Source organism: Schistocerca serialis, chromosome 11 (assembly GCF_023864345.2).
Source record: "Schistocerca serialis cubense isolate TAMUIC-IGC-003099 chromosome 11, iqSchSeri2.2, whole genome shotgun sequence".
NCBI lineage: Eukaryota > Metazoa > Arthropoda > Insecta > Orthoptera > Acrididae > Schistocerca > Schistocerca serialis.
The window spans coordinates 51038450-51065687 of NC_064648.1; the positions used below are offsets into that span (position 1 = coordinate 51038450).

General features: G+C 38.8%; 1 protein-coding gene across 6 annotated transcripts in view; it reads left to right on the forward strand.

Annotated features, from left to right (window-relative positions):
- The first annotated feature begins 23332 nt into the window (after window positions 1-23332).
- The window catches only part of LOC126427086 (zinc finger protein 99-like), a 146540-nt gene continuing 142634 nt past the window's right edge, over window positions 23333-27238 (forward strand). For 5 of the 6 annotated variants that reach the window (XM_050089269.1, XM_050089271.1, XM_050089263.1 and 2 more), the window contains exons 1-2: window positions 23333-23422; window positions 25040-25128. In XM_050089269.1, the coding sequence (XP_049945226.1) occupies window positions 25057-25128 (72 nt within the window). In that variant the 5' untranslated portion in view covers window positions 23333-23422; window positions 25040-25056. The remainder of the gene's footprint in view (window positions 23423-25039; window positions 25129-27238) is intronic. The other variant, XM_050089265.1, reaches the window with a different exon arrangement.

Here is a 27238-nt window from a genome sequence, read left to right on the forward strand (position 1 = left end):
GGAAAGCTGCCAGCTGTCGCACCATGCATTAATCCTCTGCAGGTCCTCCTGGAGTACGTACGAGTCTTCTGATGTTGCTACTTTCTTGTAGACAACCGTGTCATCTGCAAATAGCCTCACGGAGCTACCGATGTTGTCAACTAAGTCATTTATGTATATTGTAAACAATAAAGGTCCTATCACGCTTCCCTGCGGTACTCCCGAAATTACCTCTACATCTGCAGATTTTGAACCGTTAAGAATGACATGTTGTGTTCTTTCTTCTAGGAAATCCTGAATCCAATCACAAACCTGGTCCGATATTCCGTAAGCTCGTATTTTTTTCACTAAACGTAAGTGCGGAACCGTATCAAATGCCTTCCTGAAGTCCAGGAATACGGCATCAATCTGCTCGCCAGTGCCTACGGCACTGTGAATTTCTTGGGCAAATAGGGCGAGCTGAGTTTCACATGATCTCTGTTTGCGGAATCCATGTTGGTTATGATGAAGGAGATTTGTATTATCTAAGAACGTCATAATACGAGAACACAAAACATGTTCCATTATTCTACAACAGATTGACGTAAGCGAAATAGGCGTATAATTATTCGCATCTGATTTATGACCCTTCTTGAAAATGGGAACGACCTGCGCTTTCTTCCAGTCGCTAGGTACTTTACGTTCTTCCAGCGATCTACGATAAATTGCTGATAGAAAGGGGGCAAGTTCTTTAGCATAATCACTGTAGAATCTTAAGGGTATCTCGTCTGGTCCGGATGCTTTTCCGCTACTAAGTGATAGCAGTTGTTTTTCAATTCCGATATCGTTTATTTCAATATTTTCCATTTTGGCGTCCGTGCGACGGCTGAAGTCAGGGACCGTGTTACGATTTTCCGCAGTGAAACAGTTTCGGAACACTGAATTCAGTATTTCTGCATTTCTTCGGTCGTCCTCTGTTTCGGTGCCATCGTGGTCAACGAGTGACTGAATAGGGGATTTAGATCCGCTTACCGATTTTACATATGACCAAAACTTTTTAGGGTTCTTGTTTAGATTGTTTGCCAATGTTTTATGTTCGAATTCGTTGAATGCTTCTCTCATTACTCTCTTTACGCTCTTTTTCGCTTCGTTCAGCTTTTCCTTATCAGCTATGATTCGACTACTCTTAAGCCTATGATGAAGCTTTCTTTGTTTCCGTAGTACCTTTCGTACATGATTGTTATACCACGGTGGATCTTTCCCCTCGCTTTGGACCTTAGTCGGTACGAACTTATCTAAGGCGTACTGGACGATGTTTCTGAATTTTTTCCATTTTTGTTCCACATCCTCTTCCTCAGAAATGAACGTTTGATGGTGGTCACTCAGATATTCTGCGATTTGTGCCCTATCACTCTTGTTAAGCAAATATATTTTCCTTCCTTTCTTGGCATTTCTTATTACACTTGTAGCCATTGATGCAACCACTGACTTATGATCACTGATACCCTCTTCTACATTCACGGAGTCGAAAAGTTCCGGTCTATTTGTTGCTATGAGGTCTAAAACGTTAGCTTCACGAGTTGGTTTTCTAACTATCTGCTCGAAGTAATTCTCGGACAAGGCAGTCAGGATAATGTCACAAGAGTCTCTGTCCCTGGCTCCAGTTCTGATTGTGTGACTATCCCATTCTATACCTGGTAGATTGAAGTCTCCCCCTATTACAATAGTATGATCACGAAACTTCTTCACGACGTTCTGCAGGTTCTCTCTGAGGCGCTCAACTACTACGGTTGCTGATGCAGGTGGTCTATAGAAGCATCCGACTATCATATCTGACCCACCTTTGATACTTAACTTAACCCAGATTATTTCACATTCGCATTCGCTAATAACTTCACTGGATATTATTGAATTCTTTACTGCTATAAATACTCCTCCACCATTGGCGTTTATCCTATCCTTGCGGTATATATTCCATTCTGTGTCTAGGATTTCGTTACTGTTCACTTCCGGTTTTAACCAACTTTCCGTTCCTAATACTATATGCGCACTATTTCCTTCAATAAGAGATACTAGTTCAGGAACCTTGCCCTGGATACTCCTGCAGTTTACCAATATTACGTTAACTTTTCCTGTTTTTGGTTTCTGAGGACGGACGTTCTTTATCAACGATGATAATGTCCTCTCTGGTAAGCCGTCAGGTATTTTATCGTTTCGTCCAAGGGGGGGTCCCTCTAACCTAAAAAACCCCCGTGTGCACGCCACACGTACTCTGCTACCCTAGTAGCTGCTTCCGGTGTGTAGTGCACGCCTGACCTGTCTAGGGGGGCCCTACAGTTCTCCACCCAATAACGGAGGTCGATGAATTTGCAACCATTATAGTCGCAGAGTCGTCTGAGCCTCTGGTTTAGACCCTCCACACGGCTCCAAAACAGAGGACCGCGATCGACTCTGGGCACTATGCTGCAGATATTAAGCTCAGCTTGCACTCCGCGTGCGATGCTGGTTGTCTTCACCAAATCAGCCAGCCGCCGGAGGGAACCAAGGATGGCCTCAGAACCCAAGCGGCAGGCGTCATTCGTTCCGACATGTGCTACTATCTGCAGCCGGTCACACCCAGTGCGTTCAATAGCTGCCGGAAGGGCCTCCTCCACATTACGGACGAGACCCCCCGGCAAGCACACCGAGTGCACACTGGCATTCTTCCCCGACCTACCCGCTATTTTCCTGAGGGGCTCCATAACCCGCCTAACGTTGGAGCTCCCTATAACTAATAGGCCCGCCCTCTGTGACTGTCGGGATCTTGCCGGAGAATCGGCCACTGGCCCAACAGGCGAGGCATCCTGTGGTGGCTCGGAAACGATGTCATCACCACTAGGAAGCACCCCGTACCTGTTGGAAAGGGGTAAGGCAGCTGCCACCTTTGCCTTTCGACCAGGCACGCGCGAGCCCACCACTGTCCGCCATTCACCCTGGAGTGATGGCTGACCGGTAAGATGCTCACTGCCGGAAGACGCAGCGACATCAGGGGTTCCATGTGATTCCAAGGCCACCGAAGTAGGCATAGGTCTCACCACAGTTGCCCCAACGCCACTACGAGCCGACGCCTGCGCCTCGAGCTCGATGAGCCTAACAGACAAAGCCTCCACCTGCCCCCGAAGAGTGGCCAATTCTCCTTGCGTCCTCTATGAGGAAACTTACTGCAGAGAGCCAAATAATACAGTGGTGCAGTCTGCATTTGAAGCTGAAGTAGGTAAAGTACCAGCAGTAGTAATAACTGACACCGCTGCAATGGCAAACGTTATTTCTTATAGTATATTTAAACAAGTATGTGAGAAGAGTACACCTCCCAGGCTACCAGCCCAGAATTGTAGAATTATTGGTGCAATATGCACCAGGGTAAAGAATATTAGTTAGCAGACTGAGTTGGAAATCTTGACAGGAAATGGATCTTTTGCTGCACGTTCCTAGTGGTTGAGGATTTCTCAGCCAACTGTAATATTGTTGTAGGATTTCTTCAAGGGAAGGACGCAAAAATTGACTTCGTAGCAGGCAAATGCTACATTATAGTTGATGGAAAAAAACACAATTCTGGATTTGCTCAAACAAAAGCTTCGCCATGGCAGATTCTGCCAGCGAATGAAGTCAAATTTGTCGGCATTGGACCCCCACTGACAAGTGGTAGATAAACTGCTCTAGCTTATGTAACCAAGCGTGCTAATGTTCATGACAAGTAGAAAGATCTCGAGACAATATTACCAGGCAAGATTTTACAATCAGATTACTTAAGTGAACAGCAGAGAAATGAGATATGCAATTTCTTGTATAGATATCCACAGGTCTTTGCAGAAAAACCAGCTATAATAAAAGGAATGTATACCACATGCAAGTTAAGCCAGAAGATAGTTTACGATTAGTGCTGAATGCACGAACGATCAGTAAGATTACATTACCTTTAAAAACAAGGCCAGAAGACATAGAACAACAAATACAGAAATATTATCGTGTGCAACATCTATCTTCGATAGATTTACGAAATTCCTGCTGTCAGATTTTTCTGTGCGAGGAATGAAGAAAATATACAGCTTTCATTTACGATGACAGAAGTTATGAGTTTCATGTACCACCTTTTGGGCTAAAAGTGAGTGCTGGTGTGTTTATCACCGCTCTAGATACGTTATTAGGTCTCGAGTTACTGGATAAAGTAACAGTATACGTAGACGATCTGCTGATAGCCACTGCAACGTAGAACGAGCATATTGAGTTACTTGACACATACTTCACAAGCTCCAGAATGCGGGTGTCACTGCAGATATGCAGGAATCCAAGTTTGTAATATACAAAATAAAATTCTTACGTCATATCATAGCCCCTGAAGGTATAAAACCAGAACCGAGTAGGATTGAGGTATAGAAGAACATGCCACCTCCCTGTACTAAATAACAGCTAAAGGCTTACTTAGGATTAGCTTGTTTCCTTCGTCGTTTAGTCCCGAGTCAGTTACTTAATAGTGAAGCACTATTAAACTTACTTTGAAAAAACGCACCTCGGTGTTGGACAAACAGGTGCTAGATTGCATTAGATAAAATTAAATGTGCTCAACTAGTTGCACAAATTCTGCGTCACCTGGATATGAGCAGAGATTTCTGTCTGACGACGGATGCGTATTCCCCAGACTTGGTGCTTGACTTTTCCAGATGGATACTAGTGCCAACAATGTTGACATTAGAGTCATAGGGTTTGCGAGTAGGACTCCATTGCAATGTAAGAGATCTTACTATGCCACCGAATTTGAGTATTAGCCATAACATGGTCATGAAAGAAATTTAATTACAATGTGAATAGTAAACACGACAAGATGTTTTGTGATCACCAAGCCTTGAGTTTCCTCGTGAGATGTAAGTTGCTGCATCAGCGTTTGGCGGGCTAGTCACTGTGTGCTTCAAGAATGTGACTTAGAGAGTGTTCTCATTAGCAAAAACGAAAACTTGGTAGTAGACGTGCTATATGGCCAACTGCAAGGATTGCATGGGTATTCAGAACTTTTTGTTGAACAGATTACTGAATTTAAAGTACTGTTGTTCAAAGAACCTACATACTGGAGGTCATACGTGAATATGTGTCGCAATGTGCAGACCTTACAGAAGGATGACACGGGGTGCAACACAATGTTTGAAGCAATAGCTCAGCGGATCAGTAAATCCACATTTTACTTCACACAATGGCATTCTGCTCCAACGTCATGATACAGGAAAAGACGAATGGTGCGTACGTATTCCACTGGAATACCAAGAGCCTTTGGTAAGGTGTACACACTAATCCAGGAGCCACTGTGGCATAAACAAATGTAATGAGAAACTGAAACGTTATTGTTATTTTCCCAATATGAAATGGAATAGTCTTCAAATACTGAGAAAGTGTATAACACGTCAGAAAGCCAAATCCATGAATGTGTGTACCTGGATAAAATTATGTGCAATATTGGCAACTAAACCACTGGAGACCATGGCGACTGACGTCGGAGAACTCCTGCCAAGGTCACGTGGGGGTGTTAAGTATGTAGTAGCATTTATAGGTGTAGTCACAAAACATGTGAAATTGTATGCTACGGAAACCACTGCCTCTGCTTCTATAATCAAACGCATTGCTAATGATTACATGCCTAAAATAGGAAAGCCTTCATCAATACTTTCTGAAAATGCAGTAATTTCACCAGCTGTAAGAAGAAATTCTTTTTGAAAGAACAAAACCTGAAGCAAATTTTATTATCCCGCTACCACCTGAAAAAGTATGCAGCGTATTCAGTAGATTATCAGAACTTAAAGACCTCATAGACAGACCAAATGGATTGAATATATAGAACCCTTCAAAGAAATTATTGACAATTTGCCACACTCATCCACCACTTTTACACCTGCAGAACGTACGCTAAAGACACATGAAAATGATGAATGGATTAAATCCCTTCCACAAATGCCTACAACAGAAATTGCGTGGGAGGAAAAATTAAATTGTAATGAAGCTTCGTTAGCTCACTAAGCACAGCTTAGAAAACATAAATATGATAAAAACTTGGGTACAGTACAGAGCTACCGAATTGGGGACAGAGACTTACTAAAAGCTATTTTTAAACTCTCCTTGTTGAAAAAGAAGAATAAGAAGTTGAAGCTGAAGTAAAATGGTCTACACAAAATTGAGGACATTCCTCATAAAGGAAGCTATTTACTAGCCAACTGACTACCAAATAAAAATTCAAACATAAACATCTCAAGAAATTTATTTCATAAATGTAATATTTGTGTTGTATATATCTGTGTAAATATTTCATTTCTATCTTATGCACATAGTAGAGTTTGTTGTGAAAGCAGATGTCTCAAAGCAGATATATGGCTATTGTAAAGAGAAGGTGAAATGCATTTAAAGACCACTAAAAAATTATTGTCAACACTCAGTTTTACTTGTAAAGCCTAAACCTGTGTTATATAGATACCTCACATAATAAATTGTAAATTGTAGTATAGTTTTCTAAACAGAAATTGTAGATAGGGTGTCTGTTTTAAGATTACTAATTTATACTTTGTGTCGGAAATATGTGATTAGTTGTAAATAGTTGCATTATTCATATCAGAAGTGCATGTTGTACAAGCTAGAGATAAAAGTTTTGAATAATAGTATATGTACTCATGTGCATAAATACTGAAGGACATATTTTCTATAGGATGATGTCCTACGTCAATGTTTAGCCAGCAGGCAAGGGGCCTAGGTCCTCTATCTTGCAATTGAACTATATGCTTATTTTGGCACTTACTGATGTCCTTCGGCATTAGTTTCCCATTTTAGAGTTGTTTTTATGCATGCTATCTCATAAATATGGTACAAAACTGGAAATGGCCCTTTAACTGGGTTTTACTTGGAATAAAGAAATAAACTGTTTGCAAAATACGAACGAAACAAATACGTGCAAAGCACGGCAGCATAACACACAAAATAATGGCCGAACAATTTGCATCGCTAATTTTCAAAGATATTGCAAAAACTGATATAATTACCATTCACAAGCAGCCATGTTCCAATGTAAATGTTAAGTAAGTAGTGTAAGGTTGTGTCGTTTCCAATGATTCTCCACACAGAAAACGAACAAGCTAATTTGGGCGTTAGATGAAATGCATAGTTTCAGTATCAGCGTAATTGACTCAAAAGACTATGTAACTGCAAATGAGTATCAAAACGAATGCAAAAGTCAGTGCTATTAAAGACTACCAGAAAACACCATAGTAAGTGGACTTTATGTACAAATAAACAAAGCTGTGCAACAGAACTCGTCTGTGAGAAAAGTGAAAATACTAGTGTTGCAAAATGTGGAATAACGTTGACGCTTAACTTCAGTGAAGTGTTCAGTCATATGTACAGGTGCAGTATCCGTTATACTTCTGCATCCATTTTCAATAAGCTACCACAAGAATTCAAAAATCTTAGCAGTAATCTACACGTTTTCAAATCAAAACTGAAGAGTTTGCTCATGGGTCACTCCTTCTACTCTGTCGAGGAGATCCTTCAAAAATTAAGCTGATTCTTGTTGCATTGTTGATTGCGTTTACTGAAAGTTATGGCACGACTTTTTTCAGGTTCATAAAAATTTTATTTTTATCTTTTATTACTTTTATATTGTAATTTCACGTACTGACATGTTTCATGACCTTGTTGATTTGCTCCTCAATTTGGTCCAATGGAACTTGACATGTAAATAAATAAAAATGAAAAAACTCTTAGGTAAAGCACAAGTAGCCATTCTAGGAAACTCACACTGCTACGAACCGAGTGTACACAGAGAGCAACGCAAACCACACCTCACAATGTTCCACATGAAGCTCTGGATTGTTGAGGTGGAAAGCGAGCCATGTGATTGCTCAGTACTAGCAGCAATTCAAGATATGCTAATAGTGATAGCGTAATATGCCAATAAATAAACTGCAGTGCTCATTGCAAACAAGTAACAATCATGATGAAATCGAAAAGAAACGACAACATGGACAACACTACAGGTACGGTACCTTAACTTCAACGGAGCAAACAAAACGCAAACGAAAGAAATAAATGGGCAGAGCGAACTTTAAACTATCACCACAAACAGAATATACAGTCATTTTATCCACCCATAGGACAATACATGTACTAATACATCCTCTTTCAGCCAAACCGCACAATTATATGCTTGTATATTAATGCTTAATTTGTTGTGTCCCATGTACCCCACACCTGAGATGCTGGTCCTGCGAAAGAACAAGACCTAGCCACGTGTATCCAGTAACCAGTTGCAAATCCTGGCATGTCTTCCAATGTTTCTGTCTGTACCTGAGGGTCATGGCATCATCTGCTGTCTACCAGCAAGAACCATCGTTCTAGCAATCCTTTGGAACATATATCATCGCAACTACAAACCATTCTGTTTGACGTTGTAAAAATGTGATAATTCTTAATCGTAGTCAGTTTTATAAAGACTTACGATTTTGATTTGTGAGGAAGAACGTTTATGAGAAACTCACATAATGTGACCTTAAAATGAAAAAGCTGTATGATAAGAGACTCTTACACTAAAGAACAGTTTAAAAACTGAACGTTATGTGTAATAATCCTGCTTGACATGAAAGTTTTATGGACTTCAGAATGTAACATGACAAAATGCCTATGAATTTCTGTAATATTTGTACTGTCTTGTAACATGTTAAATAAAGTGTAAATGTAAATGTACTCAAATTATCACCCTTTTTCACAAATGAAAGAAGTGGTATCCATGTAAAACTGTACTATGAAAACGTTAAATGAAGCGACATTAGTTAAATATTGATCTACAACAGTCAAAGCAGTATCATTTCAACATTTATGGGGCATTTTACAACGCCCCCAACTTTTACACGAAATTTACCCAAAGTAATGTAACTATGCCAGATACCTCTAGAAGATACATCGATATTCATACAAAGATCATAACTTCTAAGTAATATAAACAGTCATCAAACAAGGGCGATGTTATCTTTTTTTCCCACTGCTCTTTTGTTCTTTCCGCTTTGCCATTGTGTTTGTCTCTCTCGGTTAGCTTGATTCTGTAACGTAGTTAATTCAGTGGATTCGAAGAATTGGTTGTAGGAGATCTTTCTTAGATTGGTGTTTAATTATCTGAACTGTTATTAGAAATCAGAATACCAAGTGCATGCGTTTGAATATCTCTCATTTCATGTAGAGGATCTTTTGTTTTCAATATTATGCTGTGTGAAATAGTGTAAATTGACTTTTATTCCCTTAAAATGTACTGTTAAAGTTTAATCATATTTCATTTTTACCTCTTTCCTCCGTTTATAGATTCACAATTTTGTGTGTTTTTTCAAATATGGAAGCTTTTCTTTCAGTTATTAAATTTCATGTGCCGTAGTCTTTTGTTTGTGAAATACAATAGAACCTTCAATCATTTTAATATCACAGTCCGATAATCAGTTTAATACTAATTTCTGCAAGGACACATATTTCAATTCACAGTCAGTAATAAATTTTACCAAAAGATTTCCTCTCCAAGCCAAAGCCGTGGCCGTTGCTACTTTCAGAAGACATTGCATTAACCTTTGTAAAAGTTCCGAATTAATTTAGTCATTTAATGAAAGAGGCTCCAGTCTCTTTTAACGTTGCTGCCATTTCTTTTCAGTTTAACATAAAAATAGTTCACAACCTGAAATTGTCTTTCATATTGTGTATATAATTGTTACAATTTCATGTTTTTAGTTACAAGTATTTTCTGTTCCATGTATAAAACACATAACTAATGTCTGCATTGAGACACACCAGGAGAGTGAACCAGCAAAAGGAATAATGAAAGCAATAACGCTATAAGAAGTCGTAACTGGAAGGTATAGAAAAACAGTGATTATCATACAAGAAATACGACAGTGTACTGTTGACAGCACAGTGTCTCCCATCGCCTTTCTCTCTCACACACTATATCTGTTTTTCCTCCTTATTTTTGTAATATTCAGTGGAGTAAGATGACGAACTATACAAACTACACGAATGTAACTTGGTAGAGAACACAACAACATTTAGCATCTCTTTCTCCCGATACATCGGAAACAAATAGTTTCTGCATATCAACATCAACAATGTGGTGATCTCATTAAATATATATGTATTTTTCCACTGGAGCTGGCGACAAGTGACAGAAGTCGCTCCCATGGACCTGTGTACACTACTTATCTCCTTGTTGTTGCTCCCTGCAAGTTTCAGTGGGAATCAAGTCAGCATGCACAACTGTTTCCCATCAACTGCAGCACTACACGAGTCTGCTGACACATTCTATGATGCATCGGTGTGAGACATTAAAATGTTTCCAGACTTCGAGTTTTCACTATATCCTTCACACGCTGCACTCGTAGAGCCACATATAGCTACAAAGCGACTATGTAGTTCGATTACTTTCATGCTCATTCCATCGGAATTGGATGCATGTAAATCATCAGAAAGAGGGAAATTCGTATGATTTTTTTTTTAGAAGGTTGGTGTATATTACATGTATAAAATCAAACCACGCCTGGTTAGCAATATGAGCATATGCAAATAGAAGAAATGTGCAGAAAAAGACCTGAAAACGGTAAAAAGTACGAAAATTGAGGGAAAGTACATATAAACTCAGGGGAGATACGACAAAATACTGGAAAATTGGGGGAGAATGAGAGAGTACTTACTTGTCTGCTTACTGCTGGCAAGTTCTTGTTCATGGGCACGAGTGTGTGAGAGCAAAATCGATACGAGAAAAAAATCGAAATGGAAGCATTGTGACCCAGGGAAACAGTGATGATCGACTATAATAAGACAGCTCGAATATACTGTTTAATGCGGATAACATAGAAATGTAGTGTAACAAAATTATATATGTCAGATCACAACCTCAGGTATGACCACAAACTTATCTGTAACCACCTATCTTACATATTTTTCTAAAATCTAGGCATGTGACTACGAAAATCTTTTACATCCTTCTCAGGTAATGAGTGTTGTACTACCAAGTTTGGGGCTGCATTATGTAACTACTGAATGGATTGCATGCTTGACCCTGTACAATACTGCCTAAGTGTTTTAAACTCTAATGAGCATCATTTACAATGTGCTTATCTGTGTTCTCTACCAGTAATAACAATGTGATCCTGGTACCTTACACAACAGTTGCTGCATGGTTTTTTTCAATGACATTATACAGTATGTCTACTGAAGTGGTAGGAGTACCTGCAAGTTGGCTGCGGTCATGGATGATTTTCTAGACTGTTGTTAGGGTGTGAGTTAGAGTGCTACCTGCAATCGTTAACAGCAAACCTCTCCATACCACAGCCAACAGAGAACTTCCAACGCATGTATGACGAATCATGGCCACCAAAAAGATGGAAAACCTATTTCAGAATCCTCTTTTACATTAACGAAGGTGCTGGTCAAATTTGAACATGAATAAAGTCGCTGTTTCATTGCTACTTTGATTCTAAGTCACTGACAGGTCCTTTTTTTAGGTACTGCAGAGCGTATGTATACATTTGCCTGACAGGTGTGTGTGTGTGTGTGTGTGTGTGTGTGTGTGTGTGTGTGTGTGTGTCTGAATCTTTGTCAGGAAGAGAGAGTGTTCTGTACATGGAGTTAGTGCAGCATGTCCACCAAACCGATGGAAATCCTATTTTGGACCCCTCCTTCAGATGAATGAAGACGCATGTGAAGTACATCATTTTAATGTCACATTTTGGACATGAATCGAGTCATGAGTTTCATAACTACTTTGATTCTAAGTCACTGACATAGCATTGTGAGATACTGCTTATCCTGTGTGTGCATTTGCATGACAGTTGTCCTGTTCACAGAGATAGAGCATATTGGTCCATAATTTCACATGTCACATACCATTGCTATGCATTTGTTTAATTCCTCATAAGATGCATTTTCCATTGCTGGCGATCATTTTATAGGACTGATATCAGCATAGCATAATTTCTGAACTGTAATCGGTTGTGAACAGTGGACACTATGCACTTTGGAAGGCTATATTGCGCATGTATCACAAAAATCTATGTTTTTCTTTGTTATATAAGGAAGTAGTTTTATCATCTTAAAGTCGGTCAACGTAGAAAGTGGAATAGAAAACTGGCAGGGTGGATGTATGTCTGAAGTTGGACATGTATGTCCTGCAGTAGAGCATTGAGAGCATTGCATTCTGCACGACTAATATTTCAGAAAAACATATGGATTTAACTTTATAGTGTGTTTAAGTGCACAACTGTATAGCCTTAGGAGTGTATGTGTTTATGTTCTACAATCATTTTTATCTTGCCAATACCTTCTTAGTGCTGACTCCAGACACTAGAACAATAGGCCAGAATTTATATCACAGCTGATTTATGTAAAATTTTTCAAACTCCTTTCGTCTGGAGCTCCATCATACATAAGCCACACATTTCTTGTTAACCATCTGTTACATCAACACAGCACCCTCATATCTACTATACACTGATAAGGAGTGCTCACCTCCTCGACATGCACACATCCAGAGAGATCCTGTGGACTTGGATGGGTGCTGAGAGTAAGGTTGATGTGGAACACTCTTCGTTGAGCAGCAGTCACATACTCAGCTCGAGCTCACTCTGTTCCTTCATGAGATGTTGAATGTAGTGGGTGTAGTACCCTCTTATATACGGCCAGTTGCAAATTAAATCGGCAACTGTGTTGCAGAAAGGGTTGGTCAAAGACAATGCAGGGAGCTCTTTCATTCTCGGACTTTGTCCTACAAATGCGAGAATACTTTGTGAATCCCATCCACATAGAGTTATATGGCAAATCTTCATTAAATCTCACCGAATTTATGAAGTTTTTTGCCTAAGGAAGGTTGTTTTCGCACCTTCTCTCTGCTGATTGCTATTTCCTACACTAAGAAACAGTATTTGTGTCATGTGTTGTAGGCAGCGTAATAGGGTTCATGATATATCCATTTGTATACGGGCCTTGCAGATTAATGACGGAGTTGGTTTTGCAATGATACAGAAATTGAGAACCATGCTGCAATGTCATTGGCTGATAACACCGCGACAGTGACGTGATGAGATATTCTGTTGACTTGACAACTCGTCGAAGGTAGTGGTTTGGACCTTGTGTAACTGGATAAAATGTGTTGAAATTAAGGAAAACGTTGTACACTTGCGAAATTGATGGATAATACGTAATCACTGTAGAAGATGAGATTAAATGTAGAGGTTATCACCTTTGGACAGCTGTTTGGAAACATTGTGCCACGCCACAAACTTTTCCAATTTCCATATATTGTAGTATATTCAACATTTTTGTCATTAAGAAACACCACCTCTCTCTCTTATTCCAACCATTCCATATATTGTGGTAGCAGCATAATTTACATCATGCATTGTCTATTCTTTTGTGTGAGAGCCAATGGAACAAAACGTGTTAGAGTTGGATCGAACCTCACCTGGACCCCAAAGTTATGGTAGAAAAACAACATGTGTGGCTGTGTATATAGCTGTAGTCATAAACTGCTTCAGTGTCTTAGAACAAAAACAGTGTATCAAATTGCATATGAAACAACAACACAAGAACACTCTCCTTGTGATTGATAGTCTGTGGGCTGTGGTCTTCCTCCAGTACAGGCGACAAAACTTTATTCAGATCCGTGGAAATGACTTCGATCACTGGCCACCTGGCCACCTGGTCCAGTGGGCCAATACATTTATATGGTCGATGTCAACAAGGATATGGTATTTGTTTCTGATATTACAGGAGAGAGATACAGTAAAATGTTACTCAGTTCTCTACCAGGTCGCGATCATGAAATTTTTGTGGTTTGTAGTTTTGCTCCAGTGGATCTTACAAATATAATGAGGACAGAGAGTGGGAGAGAGAGAGAGAGAGAGAGAGCGAGATACACTGTGCCATCAATAAAGATTCAGACACCATTACACTGTCTTATTTCTGATGTGGTAATCATAAGAATACCATAAAGGAATTAGGACATGTACAAGGGGATATGTGTAGACAGCTGAATTTCTTTGTGTGGTCCATGCATACTGTGCTTGGTTGTGAATTTCCTCCTGTACACTAGTGTGCAATTTTTTTCGATGTGATAGCTCACTGTCTAGTCAGTGATGGGTGCAAGACTAGACAGCCTTCTAACAAAGGGAATAGAGCTCTTAGAATATGATGAGATTGCGAGACAAACATCAGATGTCTGCAACTTGGCGGAGGACACTTCTTACTCTCGAAATCAGATGTATCCAAATCCTGTTATCGAAGATGAGTGGATTCGTGAGGATATCACAGGTAACCGATAATCTGGCGAAACACATTACAACCTTTCACATACATCTCGCGACGTGACTGCAATGAGAAAATTAGGGGCTAAAATGAACATATCTACAGAGAGACAATCAGCAGCAGAAGTTCTGTCTTTGTTTTCTCGATAAATTGGAGACGACGTTCTTCCTTAATGTTTTGTGTGCCTGTAAATGGATGAACTAACATTTTAATATGTATATTAAATTTACATATATATCTATATTCATACATCACAAGCCATTGTATGGTGAGTGACTAAGGATACTATGTACCGTTACTGCTCATTTCTTTACCTATTCCATTCACAAACAGAGACAGGGAGAAAAACATGGTCTACGTACACGTCTCTGTATGAGCGCTAATTTTTCTCATCTTATCTTTGTGGTCCAAGCAGAATGTATGTTGGCAGCAGTAGAGTTCTTCTGCAGTCAGCTTCAGGTGTTGATTCTCGATAATTTTTCTTGACAAGAACATCACATTCCCTCTGTGGATTCCCATTTCGAAAACACATCTCAGAACGTTTTCGTTTGCAGAAGAGGTGAGGGGAGCATATTGTTGAGCATTGTGGTATTTACCCCAGTGGCATTTAAGCTCCCACTCCTTCTGAGAAAGGTAGGACAACTTTTGCAGGTGTGGAATCAGCTGCCTGACACAGTGAGTAGTGGGGTGTAGGACCAGAGCAGTAGACCCAATACGAGGGCAGGAGTCCACGACCCAGTGGTGCGGGTAACAGCTGTTCACATGAAACCCAGTGGCTGGGTGATGATTGGGGTGGAGGCGATGCCGGAGTGGTGAGGGGAGTGAAACATCTCCCTGCACCCGTACACCGACAGGTCTCAGCAGGAATGGTTTGGGAATGGCATACCAGAATTCTAAGTGACTTACTTCCACCAGCATGACAAGGCAACCGAGAGCAGACTAGAGTTAGAGTTGGATATCTTCAACTATTTTAAGACAGTTAGCACCCATTTTGGTATCAGAGGAAGTAACTACCTAGCCTGTGGGGAGCCTCCGGAGATGCCACAGGAGCATCTGTAATGGTTACCTAACGAGTGTAATCTGACAGCAGGAAAAAAAATTACTCACTGTGCAAAGAGACTGTCATGATCAATTTTATTAATTAGTCAATCAATTTTTCTTTGTGGTCAAATTTGTCAACGGAATTTCAATCTCCCAACTACACACGGAGAGAAGATCATATTAAATTTAGCTACAGTACCGAATTTATAAAGTGATATGTAGCATTAACTTGATATTTACAACTCCTCTGTGCTGCTACTTTGAGAGACTTTGTAGGTGATGTGGCATTTGGTCACTTTAAGAGAGTTCAAACATGACAAGACATTCTGTGACAGAGGTAGATAATGCTTTGAGCGCCCCATCATAAACCAAAAATGAGCTTAATAGTCTAGTCCTGTAAATCAGGACATGGCAGATATTAATCTGATAATAACATATTTTTCTACCTGATGGGAGCGTACTTAGGAGAAATACAGTCTGTTCCACAAGATTTTCATAACATATCCAGTTTGTGGAATGATGGTGACTTGAACTGTTGTCTGTGGTCCATTTTAATGTATACCAGGCAGTCAAACCAAGTGAGTCATGTACAAAGAAAAGTCTTGGCTGGTTCATCAACAGAAATGTAGATAATTGGAGACATATCAGCCCGACAGGTGTATCTCTCAGTTGCCTTGAGAACTTACCAGGGCCCTTCTGCTGGAGGCAGTAGGCACATAGATTCCATGTGTACATAGGAAAAACGCACCGTGGGATCCGAAAAATGACCTATTGGCCAATGTACATAGTGATAGCTTTTGCTGCCTGAAGTGACACACATGAACTAGTGCATGATAAACAGCATTTCCTAGTACACGGCCAAATGTAGCTGTCCTTGACAAGTTTAACTGTGGTATTAGATCCACAGTGAGTGTTTGATGAACACTTGCTTGCAAAAGACAGCAGTAGGTAAGATAAGGTGTGGGAGGTAGTTGAGATGTACTGCACTACAATGAAGTTTTTGACTCCCTTAAAATACAATTCATTTGAGCTGAATTCCCATGTCTCCACTCACATAAGCTCCTCTGTCTGCATGTTGACTGCTTATTCTGACACATATTTGCCCAATCAATGGTATAGAAAATTCCACTAACCTCGAAAGGTAGTTGGTCATCATGTTTTCAGTCCCTTAAACATGTCTCCCATCTGTGGAAAATTGACTAATAATTCTAACTGCCAAAACCACATCAGGGAAAGGTTTCTTTAGGCCTTGTAAAAACCAAAGTGGTGGGCTTGTTGTCTGCATAAACTGCATACACTAAACAATGATAACCCATAAACAGTGTCACTCAAAAGGGCAAAAACGGCTTACCTGTTACCAAGAGACCAGCTATCAACTTAGCACCAATCTCGTTTGTCACAAAAAGCGACGAACTATTTCATCGAACCACAGATGGCAGCAACACCAATATGCATACTCTACTGAGGATACCCTTCATGCTACAGTGTCCCAGACAACTGTTTGCAAAAGCATAGGTCATCAAGTTGCACACAAATTTCCATACTTTTTGAAGATCTGATCTGCTACAGAAGGCAGGGGGGGGGGAGGGGAGGGGGAGGGGGGCACTTGTGGGACTAGATGTGTCTCAAGGTTGATATCCAGTATTTTTGGGCATGTTGCATCTCTGTTGTGTGTGCAGCAAACTATCACCTCTTGTTGGTATATGTTAATGATGGATGCATATCTGCAGGATGTGAATAAATTTTGGTTTTTGTTTAGAATTTTTATCTGTGTTATGTTCATTATAGTTAAAATATCTATGTAACTTGACAGAAAATCCTGGGAAGTTCAGGTCTTACGTTAAATCAGTAAGTGGCTCGAAACAACATATCCAGACACTCCGGGATGATGATGGCATTGAAACAGAGGATGACACGCGTAAAGCTGAAGTACTGAACACCTTTTTCCAAAGTTGTTTCACAGAGGAAGACTGCAGTGCAGTTCCTTCTCTAAATCCTCATACAAACGAAAAAATGGCTGTCATCGAAATAAGTGTCCAAGGAATAGAGAAGCAACTGGAATTACTCAACAGAGGAAAGTCCACTGGATCTGACGGGATACCAATTCGATTCTACACAGAGTACGCGAAAGAACTTGCCCCCCTTCTGACAGCCATGTACCGCAAGTCTCTAGAGGAACGGAAGGTTCCAAATGATTGGAAAAGAGCACAGGTAGTCCCAGTCTTCAAGAAGGGTCGTCGAGCAGATGCGCAAAACTATAGACCTATATCTCTGACGTCGATCTGTTGTAGAATTTTAGAACATGTTTTTTGCTCGTGTATCATGTCGTTTCTGGAAACCCAGAATCTACTCTGTAGGAATCAACATGGATTCCGGAAACAGCGATCGTGTGAGACCAAACTCGCTTTGTTTGTTCATGAGACCAGAAAATATTTGATACAGGCTCCCAGGTAGATGCTATTTTCCTTGACTTCCGGAAGGCGTTCGATACAGTTCCGCACTGTCGCCTGATAAACAAATTAAGAGCCTACGGAATATCAGACCAGCTGTGTGGCTGGATTGAAGAGTTTTTAGCAAACAGAACACAGCATGTTGTTCTCAATGGAGAGACGTCTACAGACGTTAAAGTAACAGGGGAGTGTTATGGGACCATTGCTTTTCACAATATATATGAATGACCTAGTAGATAGTATCAGTAGTTCCATGCGGCTTTTCGTGGATGATGCTGTAGTATACAGAGAAGTTGCAGCATTAGAAAACTGTAGCGAAATGCAAGAAGATCTGGAGTGGATAGGCACTTGGTGCAGGGAGTGGCAACTGACCCTTAACATAGACAAATGTAATGTATTGCGAATACATAGAAAGAAGGATCCTTTATTGCATGATTATATGATAGTGGAACAAACACTGGTAGCAGTTACTTCTGTAAAATATCTGGGAGTATGCGTGCAGAACGATTTGAAGTGTAATGATCATATAAAATTAATTGTTGGTAAGGCGGGTACCAGGTTGAGATTCATTGGGAGAGTCCTCAGAAAATGTAGTCCATCAACAAAGGAGGTGGCTTACAAAACACTCGTTCGACCTCTACTTGAGTATTGCTCATCAGTGCGGGATCCGGACCAGATCGGGTTGACGGAGGAGATAGAGAATATCCAAAGAAGAACGGCGCTTTTCGTCACAGGGTTATTTGGTAAGCGTGATAGCGTTACGGAGATGTTTAGCAAACTCAAGTGGCAGACTCTGCAAGAGAGGCGCTCTGCATCGCGGTGTAGCTTGCTGTCAATGTTTCGAGAGGGTGCGTTTCTGGATGAGGTACCGAATATATTGCTTCCCCCTACTTATACCTCGTGAGGAGATCACGAATGTAAAATTAGAGAGATTCGAGTGCGCATGGAGGCTTTCCGGTAGTCGTTCTTCCCGCAAACCATATGTGACTGGAACAGGAAAGGGAGGTAATGGCAGTGGCACATAAAGTGCCCTCCGCCACACACCGTTGGGTGGCTTGCGTAGTATAAATGTAGATGTAGATGTAGAAGTATGAATACTGACTTGTGGTAACAATAAGTAAATTACATGTAATAACAGTCGGGTGAGTTAAATCATTTGTTACCATTACCTAACATGCACCTGATGTGTAACAGGTGATTAAGATTAATATTTCATAACAGAATTTGGCTTGAGTACACATACAGGGTTGGTGGCACTTGCATTGTGTGCTGATGGAAATTTATTGATGCTGGTCACAGGCAATTGGATGGCAGTGTATGGAAGCCAATAAGAATCACTTAACATAATTATTTCTTTCAGTAAGTGAAATGAATTGATTATATTATTTTTAATATGGAGAGCGTTAAATAACTTTTATGTGTCTGGTTATTATAAATTTTAGGGTAGGTTACTGATTTCTGTAGTTGTTTGATAAATGGAAAAAAGTAGATGTAGTGACACAATGACTTGTAGTGAAGCCTGAAGCCTAGGTTAGGGCTGGAGTTTGACCACTTTACTGTGAGTTGGCGAAGCCAACAAATGTGAATGGAAGAAAATGTAGGTGTGCTGACAGACTGATCTGCAGAGTACTAGTAGCGTAAGTCCTTGAAATGTTGGAAAGTGACAGTTCAGTTGTGAGCCACAAAGCCAATGAAGTTCAATATGGAAGTATGGCTGAAATAAAAAACTGATGTGTACTGCAACCTGAGATATATGTTGAACATTGCAGTAATCTACTTGTTTGTCCTGTTTCCGATTTGGCCAAAGACTGTGACTGAGTGATTAAATTGTAACCTAAGAGAATAAAATACCAGCTAACTTTCCTTAGAGGCCATAGAAAATTCCGAATGAGCTTCTAGATTTGCAGTTGACAGCTGCCTTTGTAACTGCACTTTCATTCAGTGTTTACATTCATATGTATATGTCTGTCTGTTGTCACACAACAAAAAAAGACATATACCATCTAAACAGTGATTTTTATTACATTGTGTCCTGTATCAGCAGGTAAGTTTTGTCACTAAATTTGTAGACACTACAATCATCATCGATTTGGTGCATAATTGGCACATACATCTCTCAAGAAAAGAAACTCCATGTTATATGTAAACTATATTGAAACTAGAATGAGGAGCTTTGTGCTATGTATTTTGCACTGAGCTTAGACATGAGTACTTTTTTAAACACTATGAAAGGAGGAAACGTATAGTCTTGACCAGAAAAAAGAAATTAGGTAAGTCAGTTTAGATGTAGGTGATGTTGCAACTTTCTATTATTGGGTTTTGATACTAATTAATTAATGAATAGACACTGTTTTAACATGTTCTATGAGCTATCATTTTGCAAGTATGAAATTTAAACAAATTTTTTGTTAAGTGGCAAAATTCAGTTAAACTTTGTTAAATGAATCTGATTCTTTATTTCAGCAATTACTTCCCTTACCAAACAGTGACAATAATTTTAGAGAACATTGAGTATAGGCACATAGATATTTACATTACTGCACAACTATTCGAATTTTAAGATCTCTTAATTCCAGCATAATAAATTGATTTTCTATTTTTGGTCACAATTGTTACAATTAAATAGCAACAGAAAATTTATTAGTGCTTTCAGATATTTAAAGCTGAATTTGAAATTACATCAGATCCCATCAGAATGAAAAACTGTTCTTATAAACACAAATGCCGATTTCCTGCGAAATATCCTATGCGTAGCATTTGCAACTTACGAAAATTCTCAAAACTGCATTTTGTTTCAAGCTGATTTGCATTTAAATTCTGGGTGAAAGATTTTTTGAACGAGGATAACATTGCTAAAATGGGATCATGCTTGCTTTACTTGAAATTCTTTAAAATTTGATACATGCTTCCAGAGAAAATGTTAAGCTGGAAAATCATACCTTAACACACATTAAACTATATGGAGGTTATGGACTCTATTTTGTTGATAATATATTTTGTAACTAAGTATTTTTGTAATATTTTTCTATTGACATTTTCTAATATTTCTGGCTGCTTTGATTGAGGTTATTTTTACTAGTCTGCGCGTTGTATCTTTAGCTGCCATACAGTTATTCATAGTATTTCAACCAATCTTTACAAGTGCTAAAAAATATCGTCACGTTAGTACGATAACTAGGTTACTCGATCTTTTCCACCTTTGAGTCGTCACTATTACTTTTCCCTGTGCTACAGCTAGGTATCTCTCAGGATTTACTGTTGGATCACAATACTCACTTCAACAAATATGCAAATATAATATCAGTGAGCATTTATCTGCTACAAATAGCTGTCTTGAATTGCCCAGGTGTTCCTTAATAAGAACTGTGAATGATAGGATAACAGTAATGCCGGAGGCAGATATCTTGAACTACACAACTGTAATACCTAAGTTTCATACAGGGAAATATTTATGTGGTATGTGTGTGATGGTAACACTGTTTATATCGGCAACAACCTTTGGTGAGTATTTTTGCCCATTCTTTATGGCTTTGTCCGTTTATGCCATAAAGAGTAAAAAAATCAGAGGTATTTGTTTGGTTTCAGAGCTCTCTTATAGAACTAATTTGTTAGTTATGAGTTCCAGAGGAAAAATATGATGGAATTTGTTCTATAGAATTTGTAGTCTCTTGCTTGTATGTGTAACAATATTCTTCTGAATACTGTAGTTTTTGAATCAAATTTCAACACTTTATTTCTCTTCCCTGTTTCCTTCATTTTCTATGGACACAGAGTGGAAACATTTTTTTAAAATTTTTGTGAAGCTGAAGAGTAAGGAAAGTTTGAAATATAGAGCACACAATACCCTAGCATATGTTTCTGTTCTTCTGAAAGTAGCTTTGATTCTTCATGTTTGCTGAATGGGAAACCACCTATATCAGTCACTTTCCCTATATTTTCCTCACCAGTGACAACAATCATACCTCATATTCGCCATCGGATATCTCTCCTTCTATTTTGGAATATCAACTAACATCTGGTTATGAATCAGATGAAGAGGCACAAAAATGAGCAAATTTAAATTTGTAGCAATTAAAGCTTACTGATGGTAACAAAGTTCAGAGCTATTGTAGACAGCCAATAAAGGTGACATTACTGATGTGCACAAACACTGGAAAAAACCTAGAATTCATTGATTTAAAATTCATGTTATTTCGTCACAGTGAAATGGAATTTATCTCATTGCATTTGGCAGTCACTACAGAATTTTAAAAAAGTTGGTAAAAGTGGATTAGCCTGTTGACAGGAATACTATGATGAATATGCGAGAAGAAGGGGTGGCAAACCTTTTATTGTTCGTGAAACAACACGTGAGAAAATTATCAATTGACAGTATCATGTGATTTGCTATGTTGCTGTTACGAAAGAAGATGTGAACAGGAAACCAGTTAGATAGCTTAGACCGAGTGAGGTGATACAGTGGTTAACACACTGGACTCGCAATTGGGAGAACTATGTTTCAAACCAGTATCTGACCATAGAGTTTTAGGTTTTCCGTGACTTTCCTAAATCGCTCCAAGCAGAAGTTGGGATGTTTCATTTGAAACGGCACAGCCGATTTCCTTCCCCATCCCTAACACAATCCGAGCATGTGCATTGTCTCTAATTAGATTAGATTAGATTTACTTTCATTCCAATTGATCCGTAGTGAGGAGGTCCTCCAGGATGTGGAACATGTCAGACTAATTTTTTTTTTTTTTTTTTTTAAAGGCTCTACAGAGCATACCTTAAGAGCTATGAGCACTTGTTCATCTTCACCACTGTGAAACACGTGTCTTCTACAAATCAAGTACTCACAAGTCTTTAGATATGCATTTTAGAGTCCATGATTACTACACTTTTTTTGCTTAGAATTATTATTACTGTCATTTCCCTGAATATTGACCTTTCCTCCTGGACACCCTGCATATTAATAGCTTCATTAAAATGCACGAAGAACAGCCAGTACCCAAAGCATAGGAAAGGGATCATGTAAATATGGGAGGGCGCACGACATGTGTCACGAAGTCGTTCCAGAGACAGACAATTTTGGCCCCCCAGTAGTCCAGATTAGATTAGATTAACCTTGGTGTAGATGGAACGTTAAATCTAATCTTCCTTTCTTCTTCGGATGGGAATGTCATAAAAGAACTTCTATTTGGTATGCGATTTAAAGAAAACTTTGACGAAGAGTTAAGGGCTCATAACTCAAACAAGAAAAATCAACTAGATCTCATTGTCAAGCACCTTGTACATGCCCGTCGTGATTGTAACAAAGGAAAACTGTTCAGATCAGTGCTTCCCAAAAGGGTACAGTGAAAATTAAAGATTCCCAGAAATTTTCAAACGCATTTCTTCAATAACAGCTATTTTAAGTTACCTGTTTGTTGAACTAAAATAGCGATAAGGAATTACCAAAGGGGTAGAGTAGGTATTCTACGGAATTTAATTTTGCATTTTATCTTCACAATTTTCCCATACTGCTTATCTCATAGTCCACGGCAAAGTGGTTTGTCTTACTGCAAGATCTTTGGTTTAGCTGGTTTCAATGTGTTGCGTGCTGTGCAGTCAGCTGCAACCTCGTGCTTTGGCGGAAAAATGTGTGTGACATTCTCAAGGTAATTTATGAGCGTTTCTATACCGTAAACAAGAATAAGCGAAGAAAATTGTTTCGGGAAGTAAATTAACACGGCACTTCATTCTATCACAATAACAGTTGCGTCTGATGAGTGTAATAGTTCGCGATATGTTGTGATGACGCTGTGATAGCTATGTTTGAGGTTGCTGTTCTTTTTATTATTATTTTTTTAATTGGTACATAAGAATGAAATTTTGTTCTGTATTTAATAGTGATCACATCACCTATGGTGTACTTGGTGATGGTGTGTGAATGTTGTAATTTTTTCAGGCTATCTTCATAACAGCCACATACTTGAGTTATTTGTCCTTGTTGTTTTTGGTGTGTCCGGTAAAATCGCTACCTTTATCTTCGTAAAAGAAACGGCTGAGATTGTGACGTGTTGTCAGGTGCAGTTTGCCTATGCAGTGATCTCCGCCATAATCTGACGAGAAAAGGCGGACAGTGAAGTTCAACCATTCGCAATGTTAGTGCGGTTATGTTGACTTACCTGTAATAATGATTGTGATGTTAATTTACTGTGATGTAGACATTTAGCGGCTCCAGATTTTAGGGCTGACGTAAGCATTTTTCAAGTGCCCACAGTTACATCATTTCATGGTTCGAGTATGTTCGCATTAAAGGAAATGCTGTAGTTCTGTTGCATTTTGTTAGTTTTCATTGTGCTTTGATCACTCGTGTCGTTAGTATTCGTCAAATCATGTGTAAATACAGTTTGTTGTAGCGTGTGGGTTTTAATGGAGTTCTGTATAAGAGTACTGTAACGTTATTTACGAACTGGCGAAATACAGGGTACAAATTAACTGTAATTCGTCTAACATAAAGCATTACATGTCATCAGAAATTAATAGATCATTCATCTTACAGTTAGTAGGAAGTCGTTTCAGTAAATCAGTTTTGTAAGAAAAAACTAAACAATGTCCAATCTTGATGGTAATCAAGAATGAGAACTTCCACATTGGAGTGTGCAATCTACGTTACATGTATCTGGTTTTCTTGAAAAGCTGGTAAAAATTCTAAAATGATTTGCTTACTGTAGAGTATACGTTTGTGAATGAATACAGATAAAGTAAGTTTGGAGGTAATACCTATGTGGAAAATGCATATTCACTGATTAAAAAAAAAAGTCTGTATGTCTGGATTTTCATCACCTCCCTATCAGATTAAAATTAACACTACGAGCAAAGTGTATAATGAAGTATTTGGTTTAATTCCGTAATTTCACTGCAATCTATTGAATGCTTTGATTGTTTGTAATGCTGAAGTTAGTGCATGCACAAAAAAATACACAATCTTTCATAATTGTCACAATAGAACAGTGTCTGTAAGCCAGTGTTAGAAAGGAGTGGTAGCAACTGTAAATTCTGTTTTCAGTGCATATTATTTTATGATTGTTCATGACCTGAGAAATGTGAATTAGTTTATATCAAGGAAAACTCCTTTCCTTAACCACTTTGAATCTGTTTCCTGTGTAATCACCCTCTTACTGTACCCAGTAGGCGAGTGAAAATACTCCATTATAGCTATACCACATGGTAACAATGGAAACTGAGTAGACCTACAGCTGTTCTTATCTGAATGCTTTTTTTTTCTCCAGACTGTAGAACTGAAGCCATGGACCAGGAGCCAACTATGTGGATAAAAAAAGAGGGAACAGATGAAGTACAAACTGAGTTACGCTTCATGGTAAGCTATTTACTTGTATTTCTTAACAGTGTTTCATTAATTTCTGTGAGCAGTATGGTGTGTGAATACATACAATTGATGTCATACAGCTGGAGACATGAGTAATTCAATTTACTAAAAAAAAAAGTGAACTTTGTCTTAAATATGGCGTTTTGCACAGTGCATTGAGATAATCCTTGTATTAAGCCTCACATAGAATTGAGCAAGAGTTTAATGTTCAGTAAACATGGAAAACTTTTTTTGATGCACAACCAAATTATGCTGATAAAGTGGGTATATTCTGCTCTGATATGCTTCTTTTAAATGAAAACCTTAATGAGCAACTTAAGAATAACTGACTATTGTAAATGTTAGCAGTGCCATTAAATTTATAAATGGTATGGCTGCAGTTAATGCATTATTGCAGTGTATTGTGGTATGGCATGAGAGTTGTAATTTATTTATTGATGATGATATAAAATAAATTATTTGTAAATAATTTTGAAGTGACATTCACATGGTCACTAATCTGAGAAGTACATTCTGTAGCACTATTAACATTAGGTGTTGACTTTGAATATGTGAACAAAGTGTAAGTGGAACTGTCAGCAGTAAAGTTAAATTTCAGACAAATCACATGGAAGCTTAAACAGTTACACAGCCCATAGGTGCAGAATGAATTTTTATGTTGGCAGTAAAGTATCTATGAAGCCATGGGGCTACACATTAAATACTGATAGATTTGTTCATAACCACTTTGTGTTTGCTGCATGTTGTTACTCATATTGTTTGTGAAACTGCCAGAATGTTACACTTACTGGTGGAAAATTATCTTACATATACATGTCACTTAAAATCCAATGCAGTGCAACCATTTGTAGGGTACTCAGCTATCAGCAGGCAAACAATTTCACTTGGTGCCACTAGTATTTTTATTGTGCCAACCAGAATTGAAGGTCCTTACACAATCACACAAACTACTTGTGTACTGTCTGTGCTGAAAAAATCTGTTACAACATCCATCTAGAGTGCAACTGCAGAAGTACTGTGATAGCATTAATTCAGCATTTGCATTTGAATATATGTAAGTGCTTCATTATAGTTTGTACAAACTATGTGATCAGCTTGCAATTCATTCGATAAGCTGTATCACAACAATAATCCTAAACTATCACTGTGAGGAAATGGTAGGAAAGTAAATACACTAAATTGTATGAAATACGGTAAGAGTGGTTAGACCCAACATAGTTCAGGCTTTGGCTTTGACTGCTGATGTAATAATGGTTTGGCACACAGAATGATATGTATGCATAACACACGTTATGTGAATGAAAAGCAACTTGAATAGTCATTGACCTTGGGCCTGAACTTGAGAACTATTCAGAGGCTGCAAGGTTAAAATGTGGTGCTAGACCCTCTCCCCCCTTGAAATACTGGTTGTGGTGAGAGACTGATCCATAGTGCAGCTCAAGGCCTGGCCTATGTTGAAAGGTGGCAATGTGACTGTGAGCTGACGAAGCCTAGAAATGTGAAAGCCAAGTAAAGTATGTGGTAACAAATTGACCAGTAGCACAGCCTAATGTTAACCAAAAAATCCAAATGGTGCCTGTAATGTAACTTCTACCTGCAAGAAAACTTCACATACACTATGTTCTGTGTTAGTTGATAGATTGAACTTTCCTGTGACCTTAACAGATCCATGTTCATATTATATTAGTTGAAAGCCACCTTCTGTGCCTGTTAATTATAGCTTAATTTTTTATTGATGTATATTTTGGGCATTAGCACATGCTGGAAGGTAATGGCACACAATTTTTATTTGAAAATTTTTGAAGCATTTTAATTAAAACAGACTTTGACATTTTACATCTTTATTCTTTGTGTTTACATATTTATTTCAAACAGTCACCATGGCACTGGACACTTTTCTCCTAATGAGACACCAGGCTGTTGGTGTCATCACTGTAGAATGTTTGACTTTGTTGGCAGACCCACATCCTCACCCCTGCTCATACCAATTCATCACTATCAAAGTGAGGTCCTTGAAGGTGTTCTTTAGAGTTTGGAAACATTTGAAAATTCATTGCCTCAAATTGGCTCACTGTGGAAGATGATCAATAATAATGAATCA